General features: G+C 39.4%; 1 protein-coding gene across 1 annotated transcript in view; it reads right to left on the bottom strand.

Moving 5' to 3' along the window:
* The window catches only part of SHISA9 (shisa family member 9), a 1,225,124-nt gene that overhangs the window by 173,970 nt on the left and 1,038,373 nt on the right, over positions 1-12,781 (bottom strand). Inside the window, exon 3 of the mRNA XM_089669418.1 lies at positions 6,746-6,898. Coding sequence (XP_089525544.1) covers positions 6,746-6,898 — 153 coding nt within the window. The remainder of the gene's footprint in view (positions 1-6,745; positions 6,899-12,781) is intronic.

Below are 12,781 nucleotides of genomic sequence, written 5' to 3'. Positions count from 1 at the left end.
AAATGGCAACCAAAACCTGAAAGACGTTGAAGAAAGTTAAAAACTACCATTCGAATGGATAGAAGAATAGCCAAAATGGCAAGGACTCAGCCAACAATCAGCTCCAGAAAGATCAAAGGTCTAAAGTTACCTGTGAGTACTGTTACAATTAGAAGACGCCTATGTGAAGCCAAGCTATCTGCAAGAAGCCCCCGCAAAGTCCCACTGTTGAAAAAAAGATGTGCTGAAGAGGTTACAATTTGCCAAAGAGCACATTGACTGGCCTAAAGAGAAATGGCGCAACATTTTGTGGACTCATGAAAGTAAGATTGTTTCTTTTTGGGTCTAGTGGCCGGAGACAGTTTGTCAGACGACCCCCAAACACTGAATTCAAGCCACAGTACACTGTGAAGACAGTGAAGCATGGTTGCGCAAGCATCATGATATGGGGATGTTTCTCATACTACGGTGTTGGGCCTATTTATCGCATACCAGGGATCATGGATCAGTTTGAATACATCAGAATACTTGAAGAGGTCATGCTGCCTTATGCTGAAGAGGAAATGCCCTTGAAATGGGTGTTCCAACAAGACAACAACCCCAAACATACCAGTAAACGTGCAACATCTTGGTTCCTGACCAACAAGATTAACGTTATGGAGTGGCAAACCCAATCACCGGATCTTAATCCAATATAAACTTGAGGGGTGACATAAAAAATGCCGTTTCGGAGGCAAAACCAAGAAATAGAGAAGAACTGTGGAATGTAGTCCAATCATCCTGGGCTGGAATACCTGTTCACAGGTGCCAGAAGTTGGTTGACTCCATGCAACACAGATGTACAGCAGTTCTCAGAAACAGTGCTTATACAACTAAATATTAATTAAGTGATTCAAAGAAAAGCAAAATTTTCAAACATTTTTCAGTTTATATAGTGAATGTTTGAGTTTGTAAAGAATACAAACACTGATATTTTTTTGAACAGTCTAATATTCACTTTTCTTCAATTTTTTTAGAGGAACAACACAAATTTGATATATTTTTCTTCATGTTTTGATTTGGAATAGAATGTGTAGTGTTCCCAATGCATTTGTGTGTATGGAAATAAAAGCTATTAGAAGGATTTTGAGCTTTATTCACTTTTTTCAACACACTGCTATTATTTTGATCAGAACTGTATATATACTGTACGTGATTTTGCATATAGGGTAGGGGGCGCATGACTGGCGCGTGCCCGCCCTACCCGCGCTGCTGATCGCGGCCATGGGTTTCAATCCCTGGGTCCCGGCTGGTCATTACCTGTCAGGTCCCAGCGATTGCTAGCAAACAGTGACACGGAGCACAGCTGCATTGTTTTCAATGCAGCCCTACTCCCTGTCAGTTTCCAGCACACTGTTCCGGAGAGCAGTGCTTAGCTTTCTGGGACAGCTTGCAACAGTGAAGTACACCCCCTCCACCCCCTAGTAAAACACTCCCCTCACACAGTTAACCCTTTCAGTAAATAAAAAAGTTAATCTCTTCCTCCCCAGTGCCATTAGTACAGTGTCAGTGGGTTTTTTTGCACTGATCACTGTATTGGTGTCACTGGGGATGTCAGTGACCCCAAGTCAGTTACCCCCCAGTGTCTGAATGTCCACCGCAGTCCCGCAGTCCTGCCATAAGTCGCTGATCGCCGCCATAGGTTACTGATCGCTGCCATAAGTTGCTGATCGGCGCCATTATTAGTATAAAAAAAATTAAAATTCCAGTATATATACTGCCATTTTTAAACGCTATAACTTTCACGTAAACCAATTAATTTACACGTACTGGAATTTTTTTTAGCAAAGACATGTAGCAGAATACATTTTGGCTGAAATTTATAACAAAATTTGATTTTTAAATTTTTTTAATGCACATGTTTTATAGCAAAAAGTCCAAAACATTTTATTTTTCTCAAAATTGTCATATTTTTTTTTATAGAGCGAAAAATAAAAAACACACAGACGATCAAATACCACTGAAAGAAAGCACAATTCATGGGGAAAAAAAGATGTACATTTCCTTTTGGTGCAGCATTGCATGACCACACAATTGTCAGTTAAAGCAACACAGCGCTGTAACACAAACCGCTTATGTAACCGCTTCCTGACCGCCCTATAGCAGAAATACTGCTACAGGGCGGCACAAGCGCGCAAAATCACATATATATACGTGATTCACACTCCCGTGGTTTTCACGCCCATCCCAGATGGCGTCAGATTGCCTGTCAGTACACCAGTCATCACATTTAACCCCTTGATTGCCAGGAACACGCTCATGCACAATAAACCTCCATTGCTGGTATAGTGTCTGAACGGATCAATATCTTTGATCACATCAGCACTATACCAGCGTTCACATTATTATAGCATCCCCAAAAACGCAGCGTTAGCGAGATCAGCCCCGGAACCTGCCAGCTCCTGCGTTTAGCCCCTACGCCTACCTCCCCCCTTCTCCCCCAGCATGTGTAGTGTCAGTAGGTCACTGTCACTTGATACATTGCACACAAAACCGCAGTGTTGGCAGAATCAGGCCTGATCTCTGTTAGCACTTGTCGGTAAATTTTGATGACTCTCATATGCAGCAGAGTGCCAGTACTAGTGCCGCGCTACCTTTTGGTGAACTGGCGAGCACCAGCGGTCTAGTACATCCTGGTATTTCACATACCTCTTAGATTCTAAGCTCCCAGGATCAGGCCCCCCTAACCCTCTTGTATTGAACTGTATTGTTGCTGTATTGTCTCCCGTTATATTGTAAAGCACTGAGCAAACTGTTGACACTATAAAAATCCTGAATAATAATAATACCTGCACTGCATTATGACGTGGTGAGTCCCATAAGTGTAGTACAAGCTGGTGCGGTGGCGAGCACAAGTATTGTTTGGATTTACGAGAGAAAAGATAGTCACGTGGAGTCCCTCAGATGCCCAGACTACATGGGGAGCAGTGGCAAGATAGTTTGGGACTTGGTGTCATCCTTCTCCATATGGGGTACCACTTATACATGGACAATTTTTACTCAAGTGTGCCACTATTTAGACATTTGTACAATCTTGGAACTGGCGCATGTGGCAAAGTGTGACCTAATCTGTGCCCACCATTAGAAGTGTGTGGATGCAGTGCGGTATATTCTAATGGTGGGCATACCACACACTTTTTCTGGCATAGATTTCTTCTCTTTTTTTCATTCAGTCCACAGGCTGCATACAAAAAAAAAAGAACATAGCATATACAGTAATACCTCAGTTTAGGAATGCCTCTGTTAACGTAATTTTCGGTTTACGAATGAAAATCCATTGAAAATAATGCCTCGGTTTACAAATTATTTACTAATTTTTTTCACAATACTAAGTGTATGTCAGTGCTGATTTTTAAATGCAATTGCCATCTTTTTTTTTTCTTCATTATAGCTCACAACATTAGCTGTCAGTTTCCTGGAGCGAAGGATACTATGTATATTTTAAGAAACTGAAAGGAAACATTGTATCTTTTGAAAAACTGAAAGGAAACATTGTATCTTTTAACCAGTTGCCGACCGCAGATAGCCGAATGACGGCTACACTGCGGCCGGCCAGTTCTGTGAGGGCGTCATATAACGTCCTCCTAGAACGCGCTCTCCTGTGCACCCCCCGGGGTGCACACCCAGCGATCTCTGTGATCACTGTGTTCTACAGACACAGCTGATCACGTGATGTGGTAAAAGACCAATCACAGCGGCTTTTTACCACGTGATTAGCCATGTTCAATGACACGCTGATCACAGGGAAATGCAATTGCCGGTTGTCGGCTGCACTTTCCTCACGCTGTCAGAACGTGGGGAAAGTACTGCCGAGCACTGGCAGTTGTCAGAGCAGGGATCGGCACCGACACTAATTGCAATTTAAAAAGCCACAGATGTGGAACATTAACCTCTAATTGGCATTTTAACCCATGTGTGTCACCTTGTGTGTCTGTACCAAGGCCAAACATTCCAGGGTATGTAAACTTTTGATCATGGCCATTTGGGTGATTTCTGTTATCATCATGATTTAAAAAGGAGCCAATCAACTATTTGATAATAAATGGCTTCATATGATCATCATCCTTCAATAAAAGAGCATTTTTTGGCACGATCAGTCATATTTTCAATATCAATGCCAAAATTTCACAATTTCTGCCAGGGTATGTAAACTTTTGAGCACAACTGTATGTTTTACGGAATAATTGGCCAATATTTAGTGTTTTTGTGCATTAAAAGTAAAAATAGTGTATTTTTAAAAAAAAATTGTGTTTGAAAAATCGCTGCGCGAGTACTATGTGACATAAAAAAATTGCAGCACCCACCATTTTATTCACTAGGGTGTTTTCTTTAAAAAAATATATAATGTTTGGAGTTTAAATTAATTTCCTAGCAAAAAATACAGATTTTTTTCATGTGAACAAACAGTGTCAGAAAAGGCTTGGTCTTCAGGTGGTTAGAAGAGTAAGTGTGGCATAAACTTCTAATGCTGGGCATAAAATGCCCCACCCACCAAAACGACCCCTTTTTGGAAAGTAGACACCCCAAACTATTTGCTGAGAGGCATGTTGAATCAATAGAAGAATTTATTTTTTTACCACAATTTTTTGGAAAATAACAAACAAAATTAGTTTTCTTTTTTTTTACACAAAATTGTCACCTAAATGATTTATTGCTCACACATGCTATGGGTATATGTGGAATTACTCCCCAAAATACATTCTGCTACTTCTCCCGAGTATGGAGTATCACATGTGAGAGAAGTTTTGGCAGTCTAACCAAGTACAGGACCCCAAAATCCAATAATAAGCACCATCAGGCTTTTAAAGGGCTTTATTTCCGCATTACACTTCCTGACCACCTATCACAGTTTCGGAGACCGTGAAATGCCAGGATAGCACCAAACCCCCCCTCCAAATGTCCACTTTTTGGAAAGTAGACAACACAAGGAATTTGATCAGAAGCATGGTGAGTATTTTGCAGATCTTGTTTGTTGCCACAAGTTTTTGAAAATTGAAGAAAAAAACAAAAACATTTTTTCTTTTCTTTTTTTATATTTCAAAACCTTGTGAGAAAAAAATTAGATCTGCTAAATACTCACTATGCCTCTTTTTAAATTCCTTGGGGTGTCTACTTTCCAAAAAAGGGGTAATTTTGGGGGGGTTTGGTGCTATCCTGGCAATTCAGGGCCTCCAAAACTGTTGTAGGTAGTGAGGAAGTGAAATGAGGAAGTTACGCACCTTCAGGCTTTCAAAGTGGTCATTGGATTTCAGGCGCCTGTATGTGGCTAGGCTCCAAAAAAGTCTCACACATGTGGTATCCCTATACTTGGTAGAAGTAGTAGAATGTATTTTGGGGTATAATTCCACATATACCCATGGCTTGTGTGAGAAATATATAATGTAAATGACAACTTTGTGTAAAAAAAAAAAAAACTCTAAAAATGGACTCAATATGCCTCTCAGCATATAGCTTAGGGTGTCTACTTTCCGAAAAGGGGTCATTTGGGGGTGTTTGTACTATCCTGGTATTTTAGCACCTCAAGGAATGTGATGGGCAGTCAGAAAGTAAAAGCTGTGTAAATTCCATTATCTATGCCGTAGTTTGTAGATGCTATAACTTTCACACAAAGCAATCAATATACATTTTTGGGATTTTTTTTAAACAAAAACATGTAGCAGAATACATTTTGGCCTAAATTTATGATGCCATTTTAGGGGTTTTTTTTATATTTATTATGACAGAAATGAGAAAATATTGTTTTTTTTTTAAAAAAACATTTTTTTTCTCAAAACTTTTTTTGTTTATAGCGCCAAAAATAAAAAGCACACAGGTGATAAAATATGACCAAAGGAAAGCTCTATTTGTGTGAAAAAAGGACATAAATTAAATTTAAGTATCGTATTGCATGACTGTGCAATTGTCAGTTAAACTAGTGCTGTGCAGTATACAATATACACTTATTGGGATTTTGTTACCAAAAACATGTAGCAGAATACATATTGGCCTAAATTTATAACTAACTTTAAGTTTACTATATATTTTTTATAGCCGAAAGTAAAAAATATTGTTTTTCTTCAAAATGTTCGGTCTTTTTTTGTTTATAGCGTGAAAAATAAAAAGCTCACAGGTGATCAAATACCACCAAAAGAATGCTCTATTTGTCTGAAAAAAAGGACGTAAATTTCCTTTGGCTACAGCATTGCATGACCGTGCAATTATCAGTTGAATTAGTGCAGCGCCGAGTAGCAAAAAGAGGCCTGGTCATTAAGGGGGGTAAATCCTAAGGAGGGCAAGTGGTTAAGAATCGTGTCTCAAAAAACATTTGGCTGTATGCTTCTTTTTTTTTTAATTCTTTTCAAATGTTGCAGCAATACTCCTAATATTTAATAAGAAAAATAGACACAGTTTCCTTTTTTTTAATGCTTTAATCAAACCTGTTTTTATTTCTCTCAGAATAATGATGGATAGAGTACTGCAAGTTTTTGATTTTTTTCTTTTCTAATTTATGGTCTTGGTTACTTGTTGCACAAAAAGGCATTTTACTTTACAGTAATAAAAGATAGCAGAAAGCATACTGTAAATGTATAGCTGACTTAATTAGCATGTAGTGATATATGAAATATAAAAGGGTTGAAAAAAATGTTGTAAGCCTGTGCAATTTGGATATTCCACATGTCTAGCTTCACATAGTTAACTAGATGATTACTAAATGAACACAGGTAAGTACTGCAGGACATCCACTTACCAACTGCTTTCAGAGAAGCATACTTATTAAGCTCCTTGCCCGGAGGTTGTTGCTCATATGGATTTGAAATTTGCCCCATAGTTGGAAAAGAATGTGGATGTGACATCTGTGGAAGGTGTGGGGATGTTGGAACATTATTCATCTTTGAAGTATCTGTAGAGAAGACGAAAGCGTGTCATTAGAATCTCATTCTTCTACAACTTAATATATTACTAACTGTTACTAAGGTACACTACATTTCTAGTACATTTTAGAAAATAGTGTATTAATCAGCTACACAAAAATAAAACCTTTAAGAAGATTGTATTGCATTCCAATAATTGAATTACATTTAAAGAGAACGCACAATAATTCAACTCTGTTGTAGACAGTACAAAGAGAAAACCACTTGTGTATACCATATGAATTAAAACCATATTAAACACCAAAGCAAACATGTATTATATTGCAGTTTATCAATTCTAATATGTGAAGGCTGCATTACTTTTCTGTTTTAGGCTTTCTTTTTTCTATTTTCGTCTGGTAATCCAGCCAGCAAGTCTGTTTATTTTTAAAAGCTCAAGCTCTCCAGCACAATGTATCAGTTTACAGGGCTGAGACAAACCATTTAACACTGGCAAAGGTGTTTAAAATAATCAGCTTTTATTTATTCATGCAAAACCTTTTTCCCAAAAGGATAGAAAACTGTTTGCTGTAACTGATTATAAAGTTTGAGCTGGCTTCAATTATTTACTGTTTTTAAAACTGCTAATACATTTAACACCCCCCTAGACTGACAATGCTGCTGTTTGCTGTGCTTCCTGTGCTCATTCATCCAGAATTGTGTCTCACTAATACTAAAAGTGTGTTACTGGCCAGATCAGCAGGGGAAAAAGCCAAATAAAAAATAATATGCAGCCACTACATCTAATGATTGTAAGCTGCAATATATTTTAGGTTTAATACCACTTTAATGCAATGGTTATATACTTAACCTGTCAACATATATACCTCTCCACAACCCTTGGAGCGAGGTACCCCAATTTGTATCCTATATGGTAAGCTTGTATATTTTGATAAATATTTATAAGTGACTTGGTGACCTGTCCTGCATCCCCTCCCCTGCCTAGTGGCTATGCAATACCATTTTTTTCATCCTCCTGTGAATATGCCCTCACAGGAGGATGGAGATGGAGGATTTTTGGTCCTTAAATGCCACTAGCCTCAACTTGCCTAATATGGGGCCCCAGAAATTCTATATAATGCATAAATTGAAAACACATATTCATTTCTTCAGAAAATTAACGTTTTACCTATTATTATGAAACCAATACCGGTTTGCAAATAAAGTACAAAACTGATACTATTCTACATGCACACTCAGCTCAAATCCCCAGCAAAGATTACAGGGGTTGCTACCAACCTCCATGTTTCTTTACACTGCAAAAGTAATGAAGAATGTTCAGGTACCAAAGACAGGTTTGACTTTTTTGAAATGTGCTATATCAAACAAGACTTTCACACTCACTTATATATGCCTTCCTACTCAGAGTCAGATATCCACACTTTTAAGTGTTCTTCCCCACCTGTTCAGCTTTGCCAAGGGCATTTTATTAGTAGGGAATGGATTTATGTTAGTCTTAGATCCATTATTAGACAATACCTCAGGAAAAAAAACAAATCTCATGCTGATACCCATCATGCCTTTTCATTACCCATACCACCATTTGAATGGAACAGATATCCCGCACCAATATTTCTCATACTAACTATCTACAATACAACACAATGTCCATTCACTTGGAGACTTAATAAAAGTGTGCTTCTACTGTAGACATGGTTTTCATGGTGGACATTTGCTCCACAGCTAACATTTTTACATAATCTGACCACTTGAGACTCTACTCCACTACCACTGAAGTGAGAAACTTTCAAAGTGTTTGTAAGAGGTACTTTCAGCAAACATGGCGCTCTCCTATAAAAGTAGAGGAGCACTGAATTATCTAAACTTTTGATTGTCCCTGCATGAATGGAGTCCCCCCACAAAAAAAAACTTCTCCATCATCTTGCACGACTTTTTTATGAATATGGGAGCAAAATCATTAAACTTCTAGCCCACACAAATGGTTTCCACCCATATTTAAAACCTCACCCCCACCCTCTATTAATTCATGAGGCAGAACAGATAGCAGCTACATTTCAATGTTTCTATGCCTCCCTATATAACATGGCTTACAACCCATCCCCAGACACATCAACTGCATATATAGATAAAATGAATACCGACATTACTAGCATTGCACATATCTAGGACAATATCCAAATCTGTGGATGACCCATTTAATATTATTGTAAAGTCTTAAGTTTTATTTTGTTAAAATAACATAATTATACTTGCCTACTCTGTGCAATGGAACTGCACAGAGAAGCCTTGATCCTCCTCTTCTTGGGTCCCCCACCAGAACTCCTGGCTCCTCCTTTTCTTGTATTGAACTAAGTCCTAATTGTAAATCATCATCTGTGGCAAATAACAAATCTATACCGGATGAGGGTACATATCCCTACGCACCATCTGGCCAATTGATGAATCTAAAATATAACCTTTATTCAGATATACAGTATATAAAATGTATGCTTAGCTGTAATTAATGCCTATTGGAGTGGAATGTACTGCGCACAACAATATGACTGGATACCATTGCAATTATTTACCTTACATCCAAATGGTTAATAACACCAGACCAAATCAAATACCATACCATTTTAGATGAAGTGATGGCATAAAAAGAGACACTGTAGTTTGATCATAAACCTATCAGCTTGAATATATAATCTCTATTATTATAAACAATATTGGGATGTACTTCATAAGTGAAATTAAATATGATTGCATACATTTTTTGGACTTGGAGACTAAAAGAGGTGAAGGAGACAATAGTAATACAATGATTTATCAAAAACCGACCTCCACGAATAGCCTATTACAATGGGGAAGTTCACATCCAGCAGACTTGAAAAGAAAAATCTCCACTGGTCAATTTATGAGAGCATAGAGAAATTGCTCAACAGAAGGGGTATTCCAAATTGAGAGTCAAAAATTGTTTGACAAATTTATGAGACATGGCTATCATAAGATTGATTTGATTTAATCCTATGAGAAAGTGAAGGGGGATCTGAGAGAACATTTGTTGGGTCAGAAGACCATAAACGTGGATGACCAGCAAGGCATGCATATCATAGGTACATACTCAATTCAATCAGGGCAGAATTTTAACATCATACAGACTGCCACCTCCCCCTCCCTCCCCCTCTCTGTCGGGGTCCCCCAAGGTTCTGTCCTCGGGCCCCTCCTCTTCTCCATCTATACCTCCTCCCTTGGCATACTTATTCACTCCCACGGCTTCAATTACCACCTCTATGCTGACGACACCCCCCACCTCACCCCCTCACTCTCTGCCCGCATCGCCCACCTCTTAAACGACATATCAGACTGGATGTCATTCCATTTCCTCAAACTTAACCTATCCAAAACCGAGCTCCTGGTCTTCCCCCCACCCCGTGCCCCCCCCTCATCCTCTCCATCACTAGTAACAACGCCACCATTTCTCCCACCCCACACGCCAAAGTCCTGGGTGTCACCCTGGACTCCCACCTCTCCTTCCTACCCCACATCCAACTGCTATCTAGATCTTGCAGGCTCCACCTCCGCAACATCTCCAAGATACGCACATTCCTCACCCCAGACACCACCAAACAACTTGTACACTCCCTCATCATCTCACGCCTGGACTATTGCAATTCCCTTCTCACTGGCCTACCCAAATGAATGCTATTTCCACTCCAGTCGATCCTAAACTCAGCGGCTAGACTCATCCACCTCACCAACCGCTCCACATCTGCCTCCCCCCTCTGCCAATCCCTTCATTGGCTCCCGATTGCTCAACACATCAAATTCAAACTGCTAACTCTGACCTACAAAGCCATTCACAATGCCACCCCGAACTACATAACTGACCTGATACCCAAATACTACCCTACCCGTGCCCTCTGCTCCTCACAGGACCTCCTACTCTCTAGCTCCCTGGTCTCCTCCTCCCACGCCCAGTTGCAGAACTTCTCCAGGACTTCCCCCATCCTCTGGAACTCACTACCGCACTCCATCAGACTGTCACCTACCCTCCTCACCTTCAGGCGCACCCTGAAAACCCTCCTCTTCAGGGAAGCCTACCCCAACCTCACCTAACACCTGACCTCACCTAACAACTAACCTCCTCCACTCCTCCCACCACTCCATCCACCACAGCCATCTCCTCCTGTACCACCTTCCCCTCCCTCCTAGATTGTAAGCTCGAAAGAGCAGGGCCCTCGAACCCCTCATGTAGTGTATTGTTACTGTCTTGTCTCATGTTCTGTCCCCCTTGCTACTGTACAGCGCTGAGCATACCCTTTGGCGCTATATAAATACTGTATAATAAAAATAATAATATTGGAAAATTTTGCATGAGGACAAATATCTATCACAGATCGTAGCTAAAGACCCTAAGATAACCGAGGTAGGAATTTGAGAGACATGTTAGTACATAGTCACTTAGAAAAAACCTCTAAAACATCAATGAAACACACTTGACTACCTGATAAACCAAAAGGTAGTTTCAGGTGTGATCACTGTAAGGCATGCACTTTCTTGAGCAATACCAAGGAGTTTGTTAACCCTAAAATTGTAGAGATTATTAAAATAAGAGATTTCTATAACTGCAGCACAGAGGGGGTGATTTATGCTTTAAAATGCCCATGTCCCCTAATATATGCAGGAAAAGCAATTTGCCTCTTTAGGAGATGAGTTCTTGAACATGTGAACGATATTGCTCGAAACAAGGACAGACCAGTAGCAAGACATATGATACCAAAACATGATGGTAAGGCTGATGGTAAGGCTGACCTCTTAAACATTTGGATTATTGACAAATATAATCTGGGTCCTACAAAAGGAGACCTAGATAAATGTTTTTTGAAACTTGAGGCAAAATGGATTTTCTGGTTAGGCTCAAGGGCACCTTATGGCTTAAATTAAGGATTCACCTTCCTTTCATTTGTGTGTGATTAGGGATTATGTGCTTTTTGTTTGATTTTGCTCCATAAATGCTATAAAATGGTATGAACTGTAATTCTGGTCTTTAACCAGTGGGGCATTAACAGTGTTTGAGAGCACCAGCAGTGCCTATTGTGTTGTGGATTGATGTGCTGCTGTGGTGTTATTTTTTGTCCATAAGATGGCGTCTGTTGAAGTACTGAGCATGTGCAGGTTTTGCCCACAAGATGGCAGCTGTTGAGGAACTAAGCACCTGTGGGGGCCATTTTGATGGCCACCATCTCTATATATAGATGTGAAACAAAGGATAGGTGCCATTTTGCCACCATGTGAAGCTAAGCACAAGTTACAGCCACTATGTGACCTTTTTTAATTCTTTATACTTCTGATGAAGCTCTGTATTTTGGAGTGAAACATGTAGAGTTTTTTCTTTTTTTCTTTGGGTCTTTCTTTGGGAACACTTTTTGAATGCACATGGCATTTACTCCCCCCCCCCCCTTTTTTTTGGAGAGGTCTGTACTGCATTTCACAGTGCATCATTTGCATTCCTTAAGACAGTGAGGTATGTTTGATTGGATATGGTGATGTATGGGGCTTGTCCATGAGATGCTGACATATAGGCCCATGGATGAGTATACTCATATTACATAACTGTAGCAAGACAGATTATACTATCTAATTAGTTTTATCCATGGGGTAACTCCATTTCCTTAATAGAGATTATATATGCAAGCTGATAGGCTTATGATCAAACTACAGTGTCTCTTTTTATGCCATCACTTCATCTAAAATGGTATGGTATTTGATTTGGTCTGGTGTTATTAACCATTTGGGTGTAAGGTAAATAATTGCAATGGTATCCATTCATATTGTTGTGCGCAGTACATTCCACTCCAATAGGCATTAATTACAGCTGAGTATACATTTTATACATATATCAATAAAGGTTATATTTTAGATTCATCAAT

The sequence above is a fragment of the Staurois parvus genome, unplaced genomic scaffold (genome assembly GCF_062004578.1).
Source record: "Staurois parvus isolate SC_StPar_1 unplaced genomic scaffold, SC_StPar_1.0 ptg000075l, whole genome shotgun sequence".
Lineage (NCBI taxonomy): Eukaryota > Metazoa > Chordata > Amphibia > Anura > Ranidae > Staurois > Staurois parvus.
This window is presented reverse-complemented; position numbering and strand designations above follow the sequence as displayed.